The sequence below is a fragment of the Martes martes genome (genome assembly GCF_963455335.1).
Source record: "Martes martes genome assembly, chromosome: 4".
NCBI lineage: Eukaryota > Metazoa > Chordata > Mammalia > Carnivora > Mustelidae > Martes > Martes martes.
Window position 1 is genome coordinate 156,032,105 of NC_137891.1, and position 23,271 is coordinate 156,055,375.

Here is a 23,271-nt window from a genome sequence, read left to right on the forward strand (position 1 = left end):
TCTGTATCAAGTGCCTTCCAAAACTTACATCAATATTTCATGTGCCTTCTAAACCCCTTTCTTAGTAAAACCAGTCTCACCCAGCTCCTATGAAATCCCAAAGCTAGTAAATAACCTTGACAAACAAAGAAACTTAAGTTTCTAAATAGACCATAATGTGATACAAAACATCCCACTTAAAAACAGTGGTTTGAGGGGCACCCGGGTGGCTCAGTCGGTTACACGGCAGACTGATTTCAGCTCAGGCCATGATCTCAGGGTTGTGAGATGGAGCCCCACAACGGGTTCCAACCTCAAATGGGGAGTGTCTGCCTAAGGACTCTCCTCCTCTCCCTTTACCAACCCTCCTCCACTCGCTCGCTCTCAAATAAATAAATAATCCTTAACCAAAAAAAAAAAAAACACACACACACAAAAAAACCTGTGGCTTGAAAAACATACCTTGCCAACTCCAGAAGTGATTTCCCATAGAAAAAGAAGGCTTCTCCACACTCATTAGCTGTCTCTCCATACTTCTTACCTCTACAAAGAGAACAAATATCTAAGATCTGAACTGACATCTAGTCTACAATACTTATTTCTAGTTCTGTAAATTATAAAATGACATTTCTTCAGTGACACATCATTTTAGGAAACCAATACTCCCCCCTCCTCTTGCTTTCAAGTCAAATTCAAAGGGACTTTAAAAAACAATGTATGGGGTGCCTGGGTGACTTAAGGTTCCAACTCTTGATCTCAGCTCAGGTCTTCATCTCAGGGCCATGAGTTCAAAGCCCCACACTGCATAGGGTGCCTCGTTGGCTCAGTCGTCTGACTTCGGCTCAGGTCATGATCTCAGGGTCCTGGGACTGAGCCCTATATCAGGTTCTGCCCTAAGAAGGAAATCTGCTTGTCCTTTCCCTCTGCCCCTCCTCCCACTTGTGCTCCCTCTCTCTCTCAAAAAAAAAAAAAACGAACAAGGGGCATCTAGCTGGCTACCTATGGCTCAGGTCATGATCCCAGTGTTCTGGGATGGAGCCCCACACCCAGCTCTCTGCTCAGGAGGAGCCTCCCTCCCCTCTCCCTACTACTGCTCTGCCTACACTTAAATGCTCTCAGTCAAATAAATAAATAAAATTTAAAAAAATGAAGAACAAGCAAACATAGCGCCACATTGGGCTCCAAGCTGGACACGAAGCCGACTTTAAAAAAAAAAAAAAGTGTGTATGTGCACCCACACAATGTACAAAATTAATATATTGCCTGGTCTTTCTCTCTGTATGTATGTTTCAAGTGACATCAACTTGCTGCAGTTATAGTATATAATCTGAGAGCCAAACTACATTAATAGGTATTTCTCCTGCTATAAGATTAGTGTCAGGGCACATGGGTGGCTCAGTCATTAAGCCTCTGCCGCCTTTGGCTCAGGTCATGATCCCAGCATCCTGGGATCACCCTGCATGGGGCTTCCTGCTCAGCAGGGGCTCTGCCTCTCCCTCTGCCTCCTCTGCCTGCTGCTCCCCCTGTTGTGCTCCCAGCAACAGGCTCACTGCTTGGCGGGAAGCCTGCTTCTCCCTCTCCCACTTCCCCTGCTTGTGCTCCCTCTCTCACTGTCTCTCTCTCTCTCTCAAATAAATATATCTTTTAAAAAAAGGAAAAAAATAAAAAAAGGTAAGTGTCAGTATGGGACAGAATGAACAGTTAAAGGACTTCTGGCAGGGACCTAAAGAATGAATAAGATATATGGAAAGACATCATGTTATTAGAGATAGGAGCTTATTCTCTGGAGTCAGAATGCCTGGGTTCAAATCCCACCGCTAGACCTTAACTAGCTGTAGAAACCTTAGACTCAGTGCCTTAGTTTTCTCATCTATAAACAGAAATGTTGAGAACTGTTCAAAGATCTAAAAATTGAATTAATAATGCCTATAAAAGTATTTAAAACAATGCTTAGAAATATAAATAGCACCATACTTAAGTTTTAGCTCTTAATACCTAGACAGAGAAGAGGGAAAGGAAAACAAATCACAAGTGGGATAAATGATAAGGAGGAGGTACTTTACATAGAGTAAGGAGACTAGTTTTCATGAAGGAAGGACTAGCAGAAGTCACTCAAAGTCAGGGACGCCTGCATGGCTCAGTTGGTTGGGCAACTGACTGCCTTCGGCTCAGGTCATGATACTGGAGTCCCGGGATCGAGTCCGGCATCGGGCTCCCTGCTCGGCAGGGAGTCTGCTTCTCTCTCTGATCCTCCCACTTCTCATGCTTTTCTCTCTCTCATTCTCTCTCTCAAATAAATAAATCTTAAAAAAAAAAAAAGTCAGGTAACCTAATGGTCTTTACAGCCTAGTGAGAATAACTAGAGAAACTAGTCACAAAGTATTATGAGGATCACGTTTAAGTATAATCTACTAGAGGGGCGCCTGAGTGGCTCAGTGGGTTAAAGCCTCTGCCTTCTGCTCGGGTCATGATCCCAGGGTCCTGAAATGGAGCACCGCATTGGGCTCGCTGCTCGGTGGGGAAGCCTGCTTCCTGCTCTCTCTGCCAGCTTCTCTGCCTACTTGTGATCTCTGTCTGTTAAATAAATAAAATCTTTAAAAAAAAAAAAAAAGTATAATCTACTAGATTAGAATAGTGCATGTCAAATTTTCCCCCTAAATATCCTTAAAGGCAGGAGAGTGAAAATACTGATCTCTAGATTATCTGGTAAGAAAATAAGCTAAGAAGTATGTTTACTTGTGCTTATTTTTTAAAACTTCAATTTCAGCAGTTTACACTGTAAACTAATCACACATTTTTATTATAAAAATACCGAAATACTTAGCATCAGATCAAATTTGCACCCTACTCATAACATACCATAGGATGTCAAAGCCTCAGTTCCTCTGGCCCAGATGATGACAAACTAAGAAGCCAAAGGTCAGGAATGAAACGAGATTAATGCAGACATCCGGGAATAAGATTCTATTTTAGATGTTGGGAAAGGGAGTGAGGCTAGGAGAAGAATGGACTGACAGGACCCTGACTGACTGAATAAGAAGGAATGAAGAAGCTAGAGGCTTTTAATCATGGTGAACCTGAAATCTAGTTTTATTAATAAGCATTTCTTACAAAGAGGATTTCTTCAGGGGCGCCTGGGTGGTTCAGTTAAGCAGCTACCTTCAGCTCAGGTCATGATCCCAGGGTCCTGGGATCGAGTCCCACATCAGGCTCCCTGCTCAGTGGAGAGCCTGCTTCTCCCTCTCCCTGCCTCTCTGCCTACTTGTGATCTCTGTCAAATAAATAAATAAAAATCTTAAAAAAAAAAAAAAGATTTCTTCAGTTCAACTGCATACAACATAATTAACTCATTAGGGAATATGACTAACTTCAACTACTAGTGGTAACAGGATCTTAGAGGAAGCTAGCTCAAACCAGGTAACAGGCTGAAAGGCTACTGCTTAAAAGATTTAACTGAGTAAAATCTTAAAAAAACAAAATCAAAAACAACAAAAAAAATGGGGAGCCCAGGTGGCTCTGGGTTAAAGCCTCTGCCTTCCGCTCAGGTCATGATCCCAGGGTGGGGGGATCCAGCCCCACATCAGGCTCTTTGCTCAGCAGGGAGCCTGCCTCCCTCTCTCTCTCTGCCTGCCTCTCTGCCTACTTGTGATCTCTGTCAAATAAATAAATAAAATTTCTTTAAAAAAAAAAAAGATTTAACTGAAACTTTTTCTCTCTCAGCTCCAAAGATACATTAAAGTCTTTGGTAAAAATAAATCACTTTTCAGGCACTAAAGCTAACCTGTTTCTTCACAATACAGATATACGGCCACCTAGTGGTAGCTGACAACTTCCAAACAATTCCAACAGAGAACAAAGGTGCTAACGACATGAAAAATGATGTGCTGGGACACCTGGGTGGCTCAGTTGGTTAAGTGGCTGCCTTCGGCTCAGGACATGATCCCGGCGTCCTGGGAGTCCCACATCGGGCTCCTTGCTCAGCAGGGAGCCTGCTTCTCCCTCTGCCTCTGCCTGCCACTCTGTCCGCCTATGCTCACTCTCCCTGATAAATAAATAAAATCTTAAAAATAAAAAAAAAAATGATGTGCTAACAGTCAGCATTAGTGCTAGGGTGGCCAACCATCTTGGCTTGCTTGGGACTTTCAGGAGTTTCCCCAGACATAGAGCTTCCAGTGTTAAAATTAGAAAAGTTCCAGAACAGGGGCACCTGGACACCTGGGAGCTCAGTGAGTCAAACGTACAACCACTGATCTCAGGTCAGGTCTTGATCTCCTGGTTGTGAGTTTGAGCCCCATGCTGGGCTCCACGTTGGGCGTAGGGCCTACTAAAAAAAGTCCCAGAACGAAGTAGGATGAGTTGGTCACTCCAATTAGTGGTAACTAGAAAACAAACTACCTTACTCAGGAAAAGAAATGAATGAGATTGCTCAGTGATATTCAAGTCTTATTGTTAGTTACAGGAATACACATGTACATGAAAAATATCAAAATTTTTAAAACTCTGCCCCCTCAGAAGACAACCTTTTAACAAACACAATATAGCACAACCTAGCAAAAGACTACTTACAAAAGACTAGCTGCTTCCTGGAATGCATTGACAGCTGCTGGAATATCCCCCATCACCAGATGTTTCTGTCCTAAACCCAAGAGTTTCTTAGCTTCATTATCCACATCCAGACTGCAAGAAAAAATTATTTCAAATGTCAAATACTTCTTAAAATCAACATATTCTGAATACCTGTTACATTTAAACCATTGTACTTTAACTTCTTTAAACCTTTGAGCACACGCTCCAGCAAGGCTTAGCCAACTCACATTTATCACTATAAAAGCAAAAGAAATCATAAAGCAACATTCAAGAGATTTACTAGATTATTTCCTTAAAGGTTTATCTACTCACAAAGACTATAGTGTATGCTACTATAAATATTTGCTAACTAAGCAACAAACAAAAACAATCATGAAAGAACCATATATTACACACAGCAAGTTGTACTGCTTCTAAGAAAAATACATCAAGAAACATTTGGGTAGACGGAAAAGACAGTGATCTCAATATCAAGACAATGTGGAATTGACATAAACACAAATAGATGAAATGGAACAGAGTAGAAAAACAGATCCACACATAGGACCACTTGAGATCACAAGTAGGCAGAGAGGTAGGCAGAGAGAGAAGGGTGGGGGAGCAGGCTCCCTGCTGAGCAGAGAGCCCGATGCAGGGCTCAAGCCCAGGACCCTGGGATCATGACCTGAGCCGAAGGCAGAGGCTCTAACCCACTAAGCCACCCAGGTGCCCCTATTTTATTATTTTTTTTTTAAAGATTTTTATTTATTTGACAGAGAGAGAGATTACAAGTAGGCAGAGTGGCAGGCGGGGGGTGGGGGGGGGGAGGCAGGCTCCCCGCTGAGCGGAGAGCCCGATGCAGGGCTCCATCCCAGGACCTGGAGATCATGACCCGAGCCAAAGGCAGAGGCTTGACCCACTGAGCCACCCAGGCGCCCCAGGTTTTTTGTTTTTTTTTTTTAAGATTTTATTTATTTATTTGACAGACAGAGATCACAAGTAGGCAGAGAAGCGGGCAGAGAGAGAAAGAGAAGGAAGCAGGCTCCCTGCCAAGCGGAGATACTTATGTGGGGCTTGCTCCCAGGACCCTGAGATCATAACCAGAGCCAAAGGCAGAAGCTTTAATCCACTGAGCCACCCAAGCGCCCCTATGGTTTTCAATCTTATATTTAGAGAGTCTATAATCCAGGAATGCCTGGGTGGCTTAGTTGGTTAAGCGTATGTCTTTGGCTCAGGTCACAATCCCAGGGTCCTGGGATGGAAGCCTGTATTGGGCTCCTTGCTCTGTGGGGGTCTGCTTCACCCTCTGCCTCCTGGATCCCCCTGCTTCCTTGCTTGTGCTCTCTACCTCCTTTCTCTCTCTCTCTGACAAAGAAACATAAATAAATATTAAAGTCTGTAATCCATTTGAAGTTAATTTTTGTATGTGCCATGATAATAAGGTTGAAGTTTACTTTTTTTTGCATTAAAACTTATATATATATATTTTACACACACACACACACACACACACATACATACAGGGGCACCTGGGTGGCTCAGTCAGTGAAGCATCCAACTACTCTTTGTTTCAGCTCAGGTCATGATCTCATGGGTTGTGGGTTCCAGCCCCAAGGCAGCTCTGTGCTCAGTGGGGAGTCTGCTTGAAGATTCTTTTCCACTGCCCCTCCCCACCACTGGAATGTTCACACTCCCTCTCTCAAATAAATACATCTTTGTGTGTGTGTGTGTGTGTGTGTGTGTTTACAAAAAACAATGAATAAAAACATGAAGATATTCTGCAGAAGACAAACAGAATTTAGAACAGGGATTGTCGGGGTACCTGGGTGGCTCAGTGGAAAAAAAAAAAAAAAAAAAGCCTCTGCCTTCAGCTCTGGTCCCAGGTCCTGGGATGGAGCCCCACATTGGGCTCCCTGCTCAGCAGGGAGCCTGCTCCCCCTCCCCTGCCCCCACCAGCCCGCCTCTTTCTCTGCCTACCTCTCTGCCTACTTGTGATCTGTCAAATAAATAAATAAAATCTTAAAAAACAAACAAACAAAAAAAACACAGTGATTGTCAACCTAAGTGAACTTAGGAATTATCAGGAAGTTTTTTTTTTTTTTTAAACTACACAAGCCTGAATTCTATCTTAAGCTTAATAAATAAAATCTCTAGGGATGAAACCCATAAATCTACCTTTTGAATAAGCATCCAAATAGTTTGGACAACCAAGCTATTAAGCTTACCTCTGGTTAAGAACCACAGTCATATCAAGACAAGGAAGTTATGTGGAAGTAGATGTGGGCCCAATATAAAATTCCTAACTTTTAAACTAGAATAACATAAAATTGAAAGTGGCAACCTTCTAAAATAGGATCTAAGTCAGTAGAAGTATTCAAAAAAAGAACAGGTTAGCATTTGCCAGGCATGTAATAAGTAAGGAGCAGAACTAACTTTCAAGTCTAGTATTTTAATCAAATGTGAAAAACCTGAAGACATCATTGTCAGGATTCCACACTTTAAATTACACTTTAAATTTATAATTTTAAATAAATTATAAAATATTCAGTCTTAACTGTTATCTATTAAAAATAATACTGCCCTTTGGGGCACCTGGGTGGCTCAGTTAGTCAAGTGTCTGGCTTTGGCTCAAGTCATGATCCCAGGATCCTGGGATTGAGACCCGCATCAGGCTCCCTGCTCAGCTTCTCCCTCCCATCTGCCCACTGCTCCCCTGCTTATGCTTTATCAAACAAACAAATAAGATCTTTATTAAATAAACGTAATATTGCCCTTAAATTATATAGTTCTTAGTTCTTGTAGTTCTTAGTTTATGTTCCAGACATAAATCTAACTGTACTCTAAATAATCTTACCTCTCAACTTTATTTGCAGAGGTAGAAGGAGCAGGAGCATCTTCTTCAATCCTGTAATGAAAAATTAAGGGTAAAAAATTAAAACGAAGGCTATTTTAAGCCTGGGAATTAAATGAATTAAGAAAAATATAAACCCCTAAGATCTTAAAAATAGTGATTTACCTACATAATCAAATTTTATCTTCATTCATTCAAATATCTGTTAAATGCCCATTTGCTAGGCAAGAGACATAGTACAGTGAACAAGACGGTTACATCCTAGCTTTGAGTTTATGATCAGGTGGAAAAGAGTGAAGTATTTGTTATAATGCAGCATGTGCATTCCTTAAAAACCTCACATTCCGTTACTCATTAAAAATAACATTTTTTTAAATTAACATATAATGTATTATTTGCCCCAGGGGTACAGGTCTGTGAAATCATCAAGCTTACACATTTCACAGCACTCACCATAGCACATACCCTCCCCAATGTCCATACCCAGCCACCCTATCCCACCCCCCAGCAACCCTCAGTTTATTTCATGAGATTAAGAGTCTCTTAATGAGGGGCGCCTGGGTGGCTCAGTGGGTTAAAGCCTCTGCCTTCGGCTCAGGTCATGATCCCAGGGTCCTGGGATCGAGCCCCGTGTCTGGCTCTCTGCTCGGCGGGGAGCCTGCTTCCCTTCCTCTCTCTGCCTGCCTCTCTGCCTGCTTGTGATCTCTCTGTCAAATAAATAAATAAAATCTTTAAAAAAAAAAAAAATAAAAAAAAAAAAAAAAAAAAAAGAGTCTCTTAATGGTTTGTCTCCCTCCTAATCCCATCTTGTTTCATTTTTTCCCTCCCTACCCCCATGACCTCCCACCCTGCCTCTCAAATTCCTCATATCAGAGAGATCATATAATTGTCCTTCTCTGACTTATAAAAATAACGTTTGTTCTTAAAGAAAAAAAAAGAAAAACTTCCAAGAACATTCAGTTTTGAAGTTTTTTGGGGGGGCACCTGGGTGGCTCAGTGGGTTAAGCCTCTGCCTTCAGCTCAGATCATGATCTCAGGGTCCTGGGATCGAGCCACACATCGGGCCCTCCTCTCTGCCTACTTGTGATCTCTGTCTGTCAAATAAATAAATAAAATCTTTAAAAATCTTTAAAAAAAAGTGTTTGTTTTTTTAAAAAGGTGGGTTTTTTTAAAAGATTTTATTTATTTATTTGACAGAAGAGAGACACAGTGAGAAAGGGAACACAAGCAGGGGGAGTGGGAGAGGGAGAAGCAGGCTTTCCATTGAGATGGGAGCCTGATGATGGGCTCGATCCTAAGGACCCTGGGATCATGACCTGAGCCGAAGGCAGACGCTTCACCATCTGAGCCACCCAGGCGACCCATGAAAAGTTTTAATAAATATCTTTAAAACATTTCAGGGGCACCTGGGTGGCTCAGTCGGTTAGGCGTCTGTCTTTGGCTCAGGTCATGATCCCAGAATCCTGGGACTGAATCCCATATTGGGCTCCCTGCTCAGCGGGGAGTCCACTTCTCTGCCCCTCCCCTGGCTGTGCTTTCTCTCTCTCTCTCAAATAAAAAAAAAGCTTAAAAAAAAATTTCATAGTTGTGTTTACTGAAAACACCTAGAAATAATGACCAAATCAGCAGCAATGAGTACCCTACCGCTGAGTACCTAGGGGTACCAAAAATCCATTTCTCACTAAAAGGAACCAAGACTCCATTGAAAAATAATAGATTTCTAAGCTTGGGCAGGGGAAGTACAAAGGTGAGTTTGGCTTTCATGTCAGAAAGCAACGAATCTTTATCTAATATGACTTAAGAGTCATATATACTTATTGTCATTCAAAAAGAATTATAAATCAAATATGGGGATTCCAGGGAAAAGCAGAATATTTCTATCATTTTTTGCAACTTTTCTATAAATTTAACATGTTTCATAATAATGTACAAAAACTTACAAAAGCACACTCAAGAGACAGCCTAAATAAAATCCCACTAATCAAAAGAAGTGTCAATTTGAGGGGTGCCTGGGTGGCTCAGATGGCTGGGCATCTGCCTTCAGCTTGGGTCACAATCTCCAGGTCCTGGGATCAAGCCCCATGTCGGGCTGCCAGCTCAGCAGGGAGACTGCTTCTCCCTCTCCCCCTGCTTGTGTTCTCTCTCTCTCTCTCTCTCTGTATCTCTCTCCAGTAAATAAATAAAATTTTTTTAAAAGTATTAATTTGAGCATCAACAAAAATAATAGCTACAATGGACTGAAAACTTCAAATATATTTAAATCAATGAGTTCTCAATGATACAAACAAAAACAAAGAACTCATTATCTTTGGAGAATGATAGGAAACCACTGCACTATTTTGAAAATTGGTAAATAGGGGTGCCTGGGGGCACCTGGGTGGCTCAGTGGGTTAAAGCCTCTGCCTTTGGCTCAGGTCAGGATCCCAGGGTCCTAGGATTGAGCCCCACATCGGGCTCTCTGCTCAGTGGGGAGCCTGCTTCCTCCTCTCTCTCTCTGCCTGCCTCTCTGCCTACTTGTAATCTCTGTCAAATAAATAAAATCTTTAAAAAAAGAAAAAAATAGGGTGCCTGGGTGGCTCAGTCAGTTGAGCAACCACCTCTTGATCTTGGCTAGGGTCATGATCTCAGGGTCAATCAGGCTCCAGGCTCATCAGGGAGTCTGCTTCTGATTCTCTCTCCCTGCCTCTGTCCCTCCCACCAGTGGCACCCTCTCTAAAATAAATCTTTTCTAAAAATATTTAAAAACTGGAAATAAGAAAAATTTACAATACACTTGTATTTGCTACTTCTTTACAATACAGTTATACTGTAGGTTTTAGACAGGTTTTAAGACATAGTTGATTTAAGTTACTATTTGGGAATTTTATAGACTGACCCCATGCACTTAGTATTCATTTAAATCCTTGGCATTTTGGGGGGCTCTATGCTCGGCAGGGAGTCTGCTTCTTCCTCTCCCTCTGCCTCCCTCTGCCTCCCACTCAGGTCATGATCTCAGGGTCCTGGGATAGAGACCTAGTGGGGCTCTGTTTGGCAAGGAGTCTGCTTCTCCCTCTGCCTCACACTTGTGCTCTCACTCTCTATCTCAAATGAATAAATAAAATCTTAAAAAAAAAAAAAAATCCTTAACCGGGGTTTCTGGGTGGCTCAGTGGGTTAAAGCCTCTGCCTTCGGCTTGGGTCCCAGGGTCCTGGAATCAAGGCCCACATTGGGCTCTCTGCTCAGGAGGGAGCCTGCTTTCCCCTCTCTCTGCCTGCCTCGCTCCCTATTTGTGATCTCTGGCAAATAAATAAAATCTTAAAAAAAAAAATCCTTAATCAGAGAGAGACAACTATCATATGATCTCACTGATATGAGGAATTTGAGAAACAAGACAGAGGACCATAGGGGAAGGGAGGGGAAAATGAAACAAGACAAAACCAGAGAGGGAGACAAACCATAAGAGACTCAATCTCAGGAAACAAACTGAGGACTGCTGGAGTGGAAGGGGGTGGGAGGGATGGGGTGGCTGGGTAATGGACACTGGGAAAGTTATGTGCTATGGTGAGCGGTGTAAATTGTGTAAGACTGATGAATCACAGACCTGTACCCCTGGAACAAATAATACATTATATGTTAATTTTTAAAAAATGATCTGGCTAAAAAAAAAAAAAGAATGGAGTCTATTAGTTTTCTACAGCTGGACTTTCTTCTTGTTTAGCTATAACAAATTTAGGGGCGCCTGGGTGACTCAGTTGATCAAGCTATAACAAGTTTATGAAGAGAGCTGAGTAACACATGCAATATGGACGAAAACAAATGATCAATGAAAAAACAGCTTATTCCTGGGACACCTGGGTGGCTCAGTCGGTTAAGCAGCTGCCTTCAGCTCAGGTCATGATCCCAGGGTCCTGGGATGGAGTCACACATCCGGCTCCTCACTCAGCGGGAAGCCTGCTTCTCCCTCTGCCTGCTCTGCCAGCTCCTCCCCCGGCTTATGCTCTCTCTCTCTGACAAATAAATAAAATCTTCTAAAAAAATAGCTAATTCAATTCAATATCTAAATCTAATAGACATTTTAATTTTAGTACCTACTGCGCACATTGGAGACAGTCTCCAACCAAACAGTTAAAAAAGTAGAGGGGACAGGGGGCATCTGGCTGGCTCAGTCGGTAGAGCAAGGGACTCTTGATCTCAGGGCTCATGAGTTCAAGTCCCACCTTAGGTGTAGAGATCACTTAAAAAAAATAAACTTAAAAAAAAAAAAAAAAGCAGAGGGGACAGTTTGTTTAGAAGCACAGAGAAAGGCAGGAGAGATTAAATGACAGGTGAGGATTAACTGTATTGTATTAAGAGTCTCTGGGGGCCTGGGTGGCTCAGTGGGTTAAAGCCTCTGCCTTCGGCTCAGGTCATGGTCCCAGGGTCCTGGGATCGAGCCCCGTGTCGGGCTCTCTGCTCAGCGGGGAGCCTGCTTCCCTCTCTCTCTGCTTGCCTCTCTGCCTACTTGTGATCTCTGTCTGTCAGATAAATAAAATAAAATCTTTAAAAAAAAAAAAAAAGAGTCTCATTCTTAGAACATGGTTTAAAGAAAAAAAAAATTTTAAGTTGTCATTTACTTTCAGCAGAATCCAAAATCTTTGCTTCCAACTCCTAATTCTTTTTTGAATATTATATTGGTCAGCAAGTCTGATGAAAAGCCCTGGGGAACAAGGAAAAAACTGGGCTGAAAATAAGAAAGAGACTTCATAGCTAGAGCCACAGGGACGAAGCATAGTTTAAAAGGCAGTACTTCTAGCTGCAGGTAAGAAAGTAGATAATCTGTACAGAAACGTGGAATGATGGCCTTGGATCCTTATCTACACTTTCAGGCATAGCCGGTTATGTTCACATAGCTTCACTAAGGGGTTATTTTGGTCAGATTTAACACAAGCTTCTCAAATTACCTATGTTTGAAGGATCAGATTTTTTATTTCCAGTGTACAATAGTTTTTTAATTTGATTTTTTAAAAAGATTTTATGTATTTATTTGAAAGAGAGAGAACAAGAGCACATAAGCAGGGGGAATGGCAGAGGGAGAGGGAGAAGCAAGGGCTCAATCCCAGAACCCTGCCATCATGACCTGAGGCAAAGGCAGCTGCTTAACCAACTGAGCCACCCAGGTGCCCTTTTTTTTCTCTTCCCCTCCCAATCACTCACTCCTTGCCTTTTTTTTTTTTTTTTTTTTTTAAGTAATCCCTACACCCAACATGGGGCTCAAACTCACAACCCCTAAGATCAAGAGTTACACACTCTACCAACGGAGCCAGTCAGGCACCCCATCAGATCAATTTTTTTTTTTAAAGATTTATTTATTTATTTATTTATTTATTTGACAGACAGAGATCACAAGTAGGCAGAGAGGCAGGCAGAGAGAGAGAGAGGGGAAGCAGGTTCCCCACCAAGCAGAGACCCGAAGGGAGGGGCTCGATCCCAGGACCCTGGGATCATGACCTGAGCCAAAGACAGAGGCTTAACCCACTGAGCCACCCAGGTGCCCCTGCTGATCACCTTCTACAAGATAAAACTATTGAGGCCTAGGTAAGAGTTACTAGAAAAGATGAAACAATCTTCAGAGATCACACAGGGTCTAGAATAACTCAAGTTCCCAAAAGCCAGGATAGAAATACCTGTACCACATGAGGCAAATACCATTTAGTAACAAAATTAAGTTCCAGGCCCGCCTAACAAAACTTAAAAGCAATCCTCAACAGGACTGAATTATTTCCAAGTAACTGCATCCCAACATCAAAATATATTTAAAGGAATTAAAAAAAAAAAAAAAAACACTCAGCAACAAACCTCACAATGTCTGATAAGTTATGTAAGTACAATATGATCAGGCAAACAAGGAAGCCGGGAATTAAAATCCACAGTGGGAAAAAAAGGTAATCGATAGAAACACACCCAGGAAGGACACAGATGATAGAAAAGGATATTAAGGCAATCATTTTAAATGTACTTCACATGTTCAAGAATGTAAAGAAAAGCAGGAGTATGAGAAAAATAGAAGGTATTTTTTTTTTAAAGTAAAGATTCAAATTACACTTCTGGAGACAAAAATACACTTGACAGGATCAATCAGACTCAAAGAAGAAAATCACTAGAAATTTATAAAGCCAGCAGTGGAAACTATCCAAAATGAAAACAGAAAGACTTTAAAATTTTTTGAATTTCAGGGTGCATGGGTGGCTCAGTTAGTAACGCAACCGACTCCTGACTTCCACTCAGGTCGGGATCTCAGGGTCGTGAGACTGAGCTCCACAGCAGGCTCCACACTCAGTGTCTACTTGAGGTTCTCCCTCTCCCCCTGTCCTTTCCCTCCTAAGTATTTTTTTTTAAGTTTATTTATTTATTTGACAGAGATAGAGAGCACAAGTAGGCAGAGCGGCAGACAGAGGGAGAGGGAGAAGCAGGCTCCCCACCAAGCATGGAGCCCGATGCGGGGCTCAATCCCAGGACTCTGGGATCACAACCTGAGCTGAAGGCAGACGCCTAACAGACTTGACCTACCCAGGCACTTCTAAAATAATTTTTTAAAAACAGAACTTCATGACCATGAAACACTAAAGAGACTAACATACATGTGGACTGGGGTCCCTGAAGGGATAGAGGGGGGGAAAGAAAGTATTAAAAGGAATGGAGAAAATATTTAATTAAAGAAATGATGGCAGAGGGGCGCCTGGGTGGCTCAGTGGGTTAAGCCTCTGCCTTCGGCTCGGGTCATGATCTCAGGGTCCTGGGATCGAGCCCCACATCGGGCTCTCTGCTCAGCAGGGAGCCTGCTTCCTCCTCTCTCTCTGCCTGCCTCTCTGCCTACTTGTGATCTCTGTCAAATAAATAAAATCTTTAAAAAAAAAAAAAAAAAGAAATGATGGCAGAGGCACCAGGGTGGCTCAGCTGCTTAAGTGTCTGGGATCGAGTTGTGGTCCCAAGGTCCTGGGGTCTGGCCCCACACTGGGCTCCCTGCTCAGTGGGGAGTCTGCTTCTCCCCCCTCACTGCCCCCCCACTTGTGCTCACATGCTCCCTCTTCTCTCTCAAATAAGTAAATAAAGTCTTTAAAAAAAAAAATTGAGCACCTGGGTGGCTCAGTCCATCAGTCTGTTAAGTGTCTGCCTTCAGCTGAGGTCATGATCCCAAGGTCCTGGGAAGGAGCCAGGCCATTGGGCTCCTTGCTCAGTGTGGAGTCCACTTCTCTCTCTCTCCCTGCCTGCCCATGCTCTTGCTCTCTTTCACTCACTCTCTCAAATATATAAATCTTTAAAATAAAGAAACGATGGCAAATACAAAACAAATACCATAAAAACAATAAACAATAAATTTTAATATTTATTTATTTGAAAGACAGATAAAGAGCATGAGCAGGAGGGGCAGAGGGAGGAGAGAATCTCAAGCAGACTCCATGCTGAGCACAGAGCCTGATGCCAGGCTGGATCTCACAAACCTGAGATCATGACCTGAGCTGAAATCAAGAGTCCGATGCTTAACCGACTGAGCCACCCAGGCACCCAACAATAAATTTTTTAAAAATGAACAATGGCAGAAAACTTGCCAATTTTGATGAGAAGTATAAATCCACAGATCCAAAAATCAACAAACCCCAAGCAAAAGAAACATGAAAAACACACCGAAGTATTTGTCAGGTTCTAAAAACCAGTGACAGAGGAACAACCACAGAGGTGCCTGGCTGGCTCAGTCAGTAGAGCATCTGACTTGATCTCAGGGTGGTGAGTTCAAGTCCCATGGTGGGCATGAATCCTACTTTAAAAAATAAAAGAAAGAAAAAAGATATAAAATCAGGCAAAAGAAAATGATACTTATATAATCATAGTAAAAAATATAACAGGCAACTTCTTGTTATAAACAATGCAAGACAGAAGACAGTAAAGCAGTATTTTTAAAATGCTGAAAGAAATTATCAACCTATTCTATAGCTAATGAAGTTAATCTTTCAAATATAAGAAATAAAACCTCCTCTTTCATACAAAAGAGAGGACTTACCACCAATACACAATTATGAGAAAAAAATGTTAAAGGAAATCTAGGCAGAGAGAGACGCTTATGTGGCTCAGTCTGTTGTCTGACTTAAGCTCAGGTCATGATCCCCAGCCTTCCTGCTCAGTAGGGACCCTGCTTCTCCCTCTGCCTGCTGTTCCCCCTTCTTCCCTGCTTGTGCTCTGACAAATAAATAAATTCTTAAAAAAAAAAAAAGAAAGAAAGAAAAAAGGAAATCCAGGCACAAAGAAAGTTATAACAGGTAGAAATTTGGGTCTATGTCAATAAGAAGCACTGACCATGGTAAATGAGGGCAAATGAAAAACATTCTTTTATTTTTTAATCTGGTTTTTTCAACTTTAATGAACATTTGGCTCATTTCTAGTTTTTGGCAATTATGACAACTGATGTGAACATTTCTGTGCATGTATTCTGGTGACCAGCTTCACATTTCTTTTTAGTACAAACTGAAAAGTGAATCAAGTTTTTAAAGATTTTAGAAGCAAAACAAGCATTCCCAAAGTTATTAACATAAATATTTTAGCAATAAAATCACATATGAGGGGCGCTTAGGTGGCTCAGTGGGTTAACCCTCTGCCTTCAGCTCAGGTCATGATCTCAGGGTCCTGGGATAGAGCCCCACATCGGGCTCTCTGCTCAGCAGGGAGCCTGCTTCCCCCTCTCTCTTTCTGCCTGTCTCTCTGCCTACTTGTGATCTCTCTCTGTCAAATAAATAAAATCTTAAAATAAAAGAAAATCATATATGGAAACATTTCTAAATAACTGGTTTTTAAAAAGTTTTCTCCACTGCATGTTTCTTTTGAAAAGCAGTTACCTTCTCACTGTTAAAATATCAACTTTTATCTTAGGGCATCTGGCTGGCTCAGCTGGTAGAGTGTGCAACTCCTAATCTCCTGGTGGTGAGTTCAGGCCCCATGCTGGGCATAGAGCTTACTTTAAAAAAAAAAAAATTAACTTTATCTTTTACAAATTGTTTATTTTCAGATATCTGCTAGTGGGTTTACTACTGACAGCCATTGTTTTTAACTACCTGATGTGTCTAACAAAGCTAGGAATACAAGCTATAAATGGAAGTGTCAATTCTGCTATTTTCCTGCTATTTGTTTATGCTTGCATTATTCTCTTCAATTCACCATTTCTAAGCAGGAATCTTTTTTTTTTTTTAAGGTTTTATTTATTTATTTGACAGAGAGAGATCACAAGTAGGCAGAGAGGCAGGCAGAGAGAGAGGGGGAAGCAGGCTCCCCACCGAGCAGAGAGCCCGATGCGGGGCTCGATCCCAGGACCCCGAGACCATGACCCGAGCCGAAAGCAGAGGCTTAACCCACTGAGCCACCCAGGCGCCCCTAAGCAGGAATCTTTTAAACACATTGTCCACTTTGTAAGAGCTAGTTTAAACTGGAAAAAAAGTCATATCTAGACTTCTTGCTATCATTTAACAGTATATACAAATATTGGATCATTATATTGCACCCTGAAACTGTCGATTATATCCCATTCTTTTTTTTTTTTTTAAAGATTTTATTTATTTGACAGACAGAGATCACAAGTAGGCAGAGAGGCAGGCAGAGAGAGAGGGGGACGCAGGCTCCCTGCTGAGCAGAAAGCCCAATGCAGGGCTCGATCCCAGGACTCTGGGATCATGACCTGAGCTGAAGGCAGAGGCTTTAATCCACTGAGCCACCCAAGCGCCCCTGATATGAGGAATTTGAGAGGTAAAGTGGTTGGCTTGGAGGGTAGGGAAGAAAAAAAATGAAATAAGATGGGATCGGGAGGAGACAAACCGTAAGAGACTCTTAATCTCACAAAACAAACTGAGGGTTGTAGGGCGGGGGGGTGGGAGGGTGGTATGGAGAAGGTGGTTGAGTTATGGACATTGGGGAGGGTATGTGCTATGGTGAGTGCTGTGAAGTGTGTAAGCCTGATGATTCACAGACCTGTACCCCTGGGGCAAATAATACATTATATGTTAATTTAAAAAATTAAAATTAAGAAAATAATAAAAATATTAAAAATGAGGGGCGCCTGGGTGGCTCAGTAGGTTAAAGCCTCTGCCTTTGGCTCAGGTCATGATCTCAGGGTCCTGGGATCGAGCCCCGCATCAGGCTCTCTGCTCAGCGGGGAACCTGCTTCCCTTCCTCTCTCTGTCTGCCTGCGTCTCTGCCTACTTGTGATCTCTGTCAAATAAATTTAAAAAAAAAAAAAAATCTTTAAAAAAAAAAATATTAAAAATGAAAAAGGAAATTTTTTTTTAAATCTTCATGTTTAAGGGCACCTGGGTGGGTAAGTTGGTTAAGCATCTGCCTTCCACTCAGGTCACAATCCCAGTGTCCTGGGATCAGGCCCCGCATCCCTACTCAAGGAGAAAAACCCGCTTCTCCCTCTCCCTCTGCCTGCCACTCCCCCTCCGTGTACACTAAGAAATAAATCTTGGGGAAAAAAAAAAATCCTAATGTTTAAAAATAAATCATAAATAAGGCAACTGTCATAGTGTCAACCTCCATATCATTATTAAAGCTTAATTCTTCCTATTTTGGAGAACACTTCCTTAAGCTGTAATGTAAATTCCAAGAACTGGACTTTATCCAACTTTCCTTGTCCCACTTTCCACCAGAAGACATAACAAGGAGCAAGGCTGGATGGATGTAGAGGAGCCAGATTATTTTGTTTTAACTCCACCTAAGGTTTAAATTTTTATTCCGAAGTGAGTCACTGAAGGTGTAATATGATCAAATTTATTTTTTATGTACTCTAACTGTAGTACAAAAGATAGTTTGATATCTTTTTTCTAGATAAAATAGTTTGGTATCTTTTTTCCAGATAAAATTAGAAAAGAAATCAGTAAAAACATTATAAAAATAACACTGTAGGGGCACCTAAATGGCTCAGTTGCATAAGTGACCAACTCTTGGTTTCAGCTGAGGTCGTGTTCTCATAATCATGAGATCAGGCCCAGTGTTCATTTTTTTTTTTTTTTAAAGATTTTATTTATTTGACAGGGAGATCACAAGTAGGCAGAGAGGCAGGCAGAGAGAGGAGGAAGCAGGCTCCCCGCTGCGCAGAGAGCCTGATGCGGGGCTCGATCCCAGGACTCTGGGATCATGACCTGAGCCGAAGGCAGAGGCTTTAACCCACTGAGCCACCCAGGCGCCCCGAGGCCCAGTGTTCAGAGCTCTTCCTCTTCCTTCAGTTCTCACGCCAGAGCACTCTGTCTTTCTCTGTCTCAAATAAATAAAATCTTCTTTTTTTTCTTCCCCATACAGGTTTGCTTTTAATTCCACACTCAGCCCATTGAGAGAAGCTGGCAAAACCGGAATGATACCAGGACACCAAGGTGCGTGCTACTTCCCTGTGGCCCTCAGGACACAGCCACGCCGGCCTGTGTACATGGGGCAGGATCCTTTTTTAAAAATACCTTAGGGGTGCCTGGGTGGCTCAGTGGGTTAGCCTCCGCCTTGGGCTCAGGTCGTGATCCCAGGGAGCTGGGATTGAGCCCCACGTTGGGCTCTCTGCTCGGCGGGGAGCCTGCTTCCTGCTCTCTCTCTGCCTGCCTCTCTGCCTATTTGTGATCTCTGTCTGTCAAATAAATAAAATCTTAAAAAAAAAAAAAAAGATACCTTAAAAGGGTGCCCGGGTGACTCAACTGGTTAAGCAGTTTGGCTCAGGCCTTGATCCTGGAGTCCTAGGATCCAGTCCCACATCAGGTTCCCTGCTTAGAGGGGAGTCTGCTTCTGCCTCTACCCTCCCCCCTCATGCTCGCTCTCTTTCTCTCTCCCAGGTAAGTAAATAAAATCTTTAACTAAGTAAGTGAGTAAATAATAAAAAATACCTTTAAAAAGTAACAGTGTAAAGCACTCACCAGTGATAAATTTATTTCCACCGTTTGTGGCCTAGACAAGTAAAAAGGGCCTGAACTAAGATAGTACTAGTGTAGTCTGAAGAAGAGATGAATTAAAGCAGTGGTTCTCAAACTTCAGTCAACCTGGGAATTACTTGGAGAACATTTAAATGCTAAGTGAAATAAGTCAGAGAGGGGCGCCTGGGTGGCTCAGTGGATTAAAGCCTCTGCCTTCGGCTCAAGTCATGATCTCAGAGTCCTGGGATCGAGCCCCAAATCGGGCTCTCTGCTCAGCAGGGAGCCTGCTTCCTCCTCTCTGCCTGCCTCTCTGCCTACTTGTGATCTCCGTCTGTCAAATAAATAAATAAAATCTTAAAAAAAAAAAAAAACTCCTTTGTTTAAAAAAAAAAAAAAAAGTCTTCGTTAACTTGTAGAATCTCCCCTACTACCGCCACCACAAGAAACAGGAAACCAGAAACCCCAGTAGCTCAGTGGGTTGGGCCTCTGCCTTCGGCCTAGGTCATGATCTCAGGGTCTTGGGATCAAGTCCCACATCGGGCTCTCTGCTCAGCAGGGAGCCCGCTTCCCTCTCTCTCTCTGCCTGCCTCTGCCTTCTTGTGATTTCTCTGTCAAATAATAAAAATCTTAAAAAAATTTAAAAAAAGAAACAGGAAACCAAGGCCCACAGTGTCAACCAGAAACAGAATAGTTTTCCAGGCACCTAATTATATTTATCATCATCTATCATCCTCCCTACAAAGTTTTAATTTACCCTTACAAATAAATATAAGCTCAATGTTCACCTGATAGAATGGATAAAAGTACAGTATATTCATACAGTGGAGCACTATATAGCACAAAGAAATCACTAAAAGTATGTAATGTGTATGATTCTCATAATGTTGAGTATAAGCAACTAGCTATCACTACACAGTGCATAATTCAATTTATATAAAGTTCAAAAACTGACAAAACTAACCTATTATGTTAGAAGTCAGAAGAGCTACCTTTGAAAGGAGGAATTTGATTGGGGGAGGGGCCGGGTTCCATAGTGGGGTTTTTTTTTTTTTTTAAGATTTTATTTATTTAAAAAAAAAAAGATTTTATTTATTTGACAGAGATCACAAGTAGGCAGGGGGGGGGGAGAAGGGGGGGACCAGGGAGCAGGCTCCCCGCTGAGCAGAGAGCCAGATGCAGGACTCGATCCCAGGGCTCTGGGATCGTGACCTGAGCCAAAGGCAAAGCCTTTAACCCACTGAGCTACCCGGGCACCCCCATAGCATTTTGTTTCAAATTTTCCCTTGTGAAATCTCACTTAGCTATACGTTTTCCATTTGTGCACTTTTTGTAGTGTGTTTTACTTCAACAAAATGTACTGAAAAACAGGTAATTTTTGTTTTAAATTTAATGACTTGGGGCACCTGGATGGCTCAGTTGTTAACCATCTGCCTTTGACTCAGGTCATGGTCCCAGATCAAGCCCCACATCAGGCTCCAGGCTCAGCGGGAAGCCTGCTTCTCCCTCCTACTCCCCCTGTCTGTGTTCCTTCTCTCGCTGTCTCTCTGTCAAATAAATGAAATCTTTAAAAAAAATAAATAAATTTAATGACTTGCCTCGTACTTTTAAATAATTATTCTTAAAACAAACAAACAAACTAGGGGCGCCTGGGTGGCTGAGTTGGTTGAGCATCTGCCTTTGGCTCAGGTCTTGATCCCAAGATTCTGGGATCAAGCCCCACATCTGGCTTCCTGCTCAGCGGGGAGTCTGCTTCTCCCTCTCCCTGCCACTTCCCAGGCCGGTGCTTGCTAGCCCTCTCTGTTAAATAAATAAAATCTTTAAAAAATATTGTTTTTAAATATCAAATTTAAAAAGCAAGGATCTACAATCAATTAGATACTTTTGAATAATTTAAAACCTAACTTCTGGAGCACATGGGTGGCTCAGTCTGTTGAGTGGCTGACTCAGGTCATGATCTTGGGGTCCCAGACTGAGCCCCCAACAGCCTCCCCACTCAGCGGGCAGTCTACTTCAGAATCTCTCTCCATCTCCCGCTCTCTGCCCCCCACCACCACACTCTCTCAATAAATATACCTTTAAAAACGAAAGTTTTTAAAAGTTTTATGTAGTCTTGTCTATTTTTCTTTTGTTGTCTGTGCTTTTGGTACCCTATCCAAGACCAAGTCCAATATCACGAAGCTTTTATCTTTTGCTTTCTCTCAGGAATTTTGGTTTCAGGCCTTACATTTAGGTGTTTAATCCATTTTCAGCCCAGTTTCGTATATGGTGTAAGATAAGGGTCCAACTTCATTCTTCTGCATCAGCATATCCAGTTTTCCCAACACCATTTGCTGAAGAGACTATTCTTTCCTCATAAAGTGGTCTTGGCATCTTTGTCAAAGATCATTTGACCCTACGTGAGGATTTATTTCAGGACTTTCTATTCTGTTCATTGGTCTATTTGTCTGTCTTTATGCCAGTTACCACAGTTTTCATTACTGTAGCTTTGTAATGTTATGAAATCAGAAGTGGGCTCTCCAACTCTGCTCTCTTTTAAAAACTGCTACGGCTTTTTGGGATCCCCTGAGATTCCTTATAAATTGTAGGATGAAACTACTATATCTGCAAAAATGCCATTGAAATCTTGATATAGATTGTGTGGAATCTATAAATCTCTTTGGTAGTATGGACATTTTTTAAAAAGATTTTTATTTATATAAACAATAAATCTGTAAATAAATAAAATATTTTAAAAGGGGGAAGTCACCTGGGTGACTCAGTTCATGACCCCAGGGTCCTGGGATCAGAATCCTGCATCAGACTCCCTGCTCCATGGGTAGCCTACTTCTCCTTCTCCCTCTGCCTGCTTGTACTCTCTGTCATATAGATAGATCTTTTTAATCTACAGTGTGCTTGAGCAAGGGGAGGGGTGGAAGGAGAGGGGGACACTCTCAAGTCAACTCCCTGCTGAGAGCTTAGCTGGATGTAGGGTTCAATCTCAGGACAAGACTATCACCTGAGCTGAGAAACCAAGTCAGACACCCAAACGACTGAGCCATTCAAGCACCCCAGGACACCTTAATATTAAGCATTCCAACCCAAAACAGGGCAAGTCTTTCCATTTATTTGTATCTTCTTGAATTTTTCAGCCATGTTTTATAGTTTTTTACTACAAAAGTCCGTTTAAGGGGTGCATAAGTGGCTCAGTCGTTTGGGCCTCTGACTCTTGGTTTTGGCTCAGGTCACGATTTCATGGGTTATGAAATGGAGCCCTGTGTCGGACTCCATGCTTGGTGGTAGTCTGCTTGAGGATTATCTTCCTCTGTCCCTCCCCCTACTCTCATGCACCCAGGCTCAAACTATCTCTCAAGTAAGTCTTTAAAAAGTTTGTACAAGTTTTTCACTCCTTGGTCCAGCTTATACCTAGTATATAACTCTTTGATTCTATTTTAAATGTAACTGTTTCCTTTTCAGATTGTTACTCTTGTATAAAAACACAACTGATTTTAAGATTTTATTTTTAAGTAACTACACACCCAACATGGGTCTCAAACTCAACCCTGAGATCAGTAGTCACATGCTCCACTGACTGAGCCAGCTATGTTCCCCAAAATGCAACTTATTTTTAAGTTAATAACTTAAAACTTTGCAAGGAACCTGGCAGGCTCAGTCAGTAGAGGATACAACTCTTGATCTCAGGGTCTTACGTTCCAGCCCCATGTTGCATGTAGAGATTATATAAAAAATAAAACCTTAAACAAACAAAACTGCAGAATTCATTCATTAGTTCTAACAGTTTATTTTTTGTGTAGTCTTTAGGGTGGACCTCATTTAAAATTTTATTTACTTACTTATTTTTTTTAAAGATTTATTTATTGAAGGGGCGCCTGGGTGGCTCAGTGGGTTAAGCCTCTGCCTTCGGCTTAGGTCATGATCTCGGGGTCCTGGGATCGAGCCCTGCCAAGCAGGCTCTCTGCGCCCACTTCCCCTTTTTTCTCTGCTTGCTGCTCT

The 23,271-nt window shown here is 42.0% G+C and overlaps 1 protein-coding gene across 2 annotated transcripts in view; it reads right to left on the reverse strand.

Annotated features, from left to right (window-relative positions):
* NASP (nuclear autoantigenic sperm protein) overlaps positions 1–23,271 on the reverse strand; it is a 42,001-nt gene that overhangs the window by 13,346 nt on the left and 5,384 nt on the right. For both annotated transcript variants that reach the window (XM_080801055.1, XM_080801056.1), the window contains exons 2-4: positions 7,400–7,450; positions 4,546–4,656; positions 442–522 (exon numbers count right to left, since the gene is read on the reverse strand). In XM_080801055.1, coding sequence (XP_080657181.1) covers positions 442–522; positions 4,546–4,656; positions 7,400–7,450 — 243 coding nt within the window. The remainder of the gene's footprint in view (positions 1–441; positions 523–4,545; positions 4,657–7,399; positions 7,451–23,271) is intronic.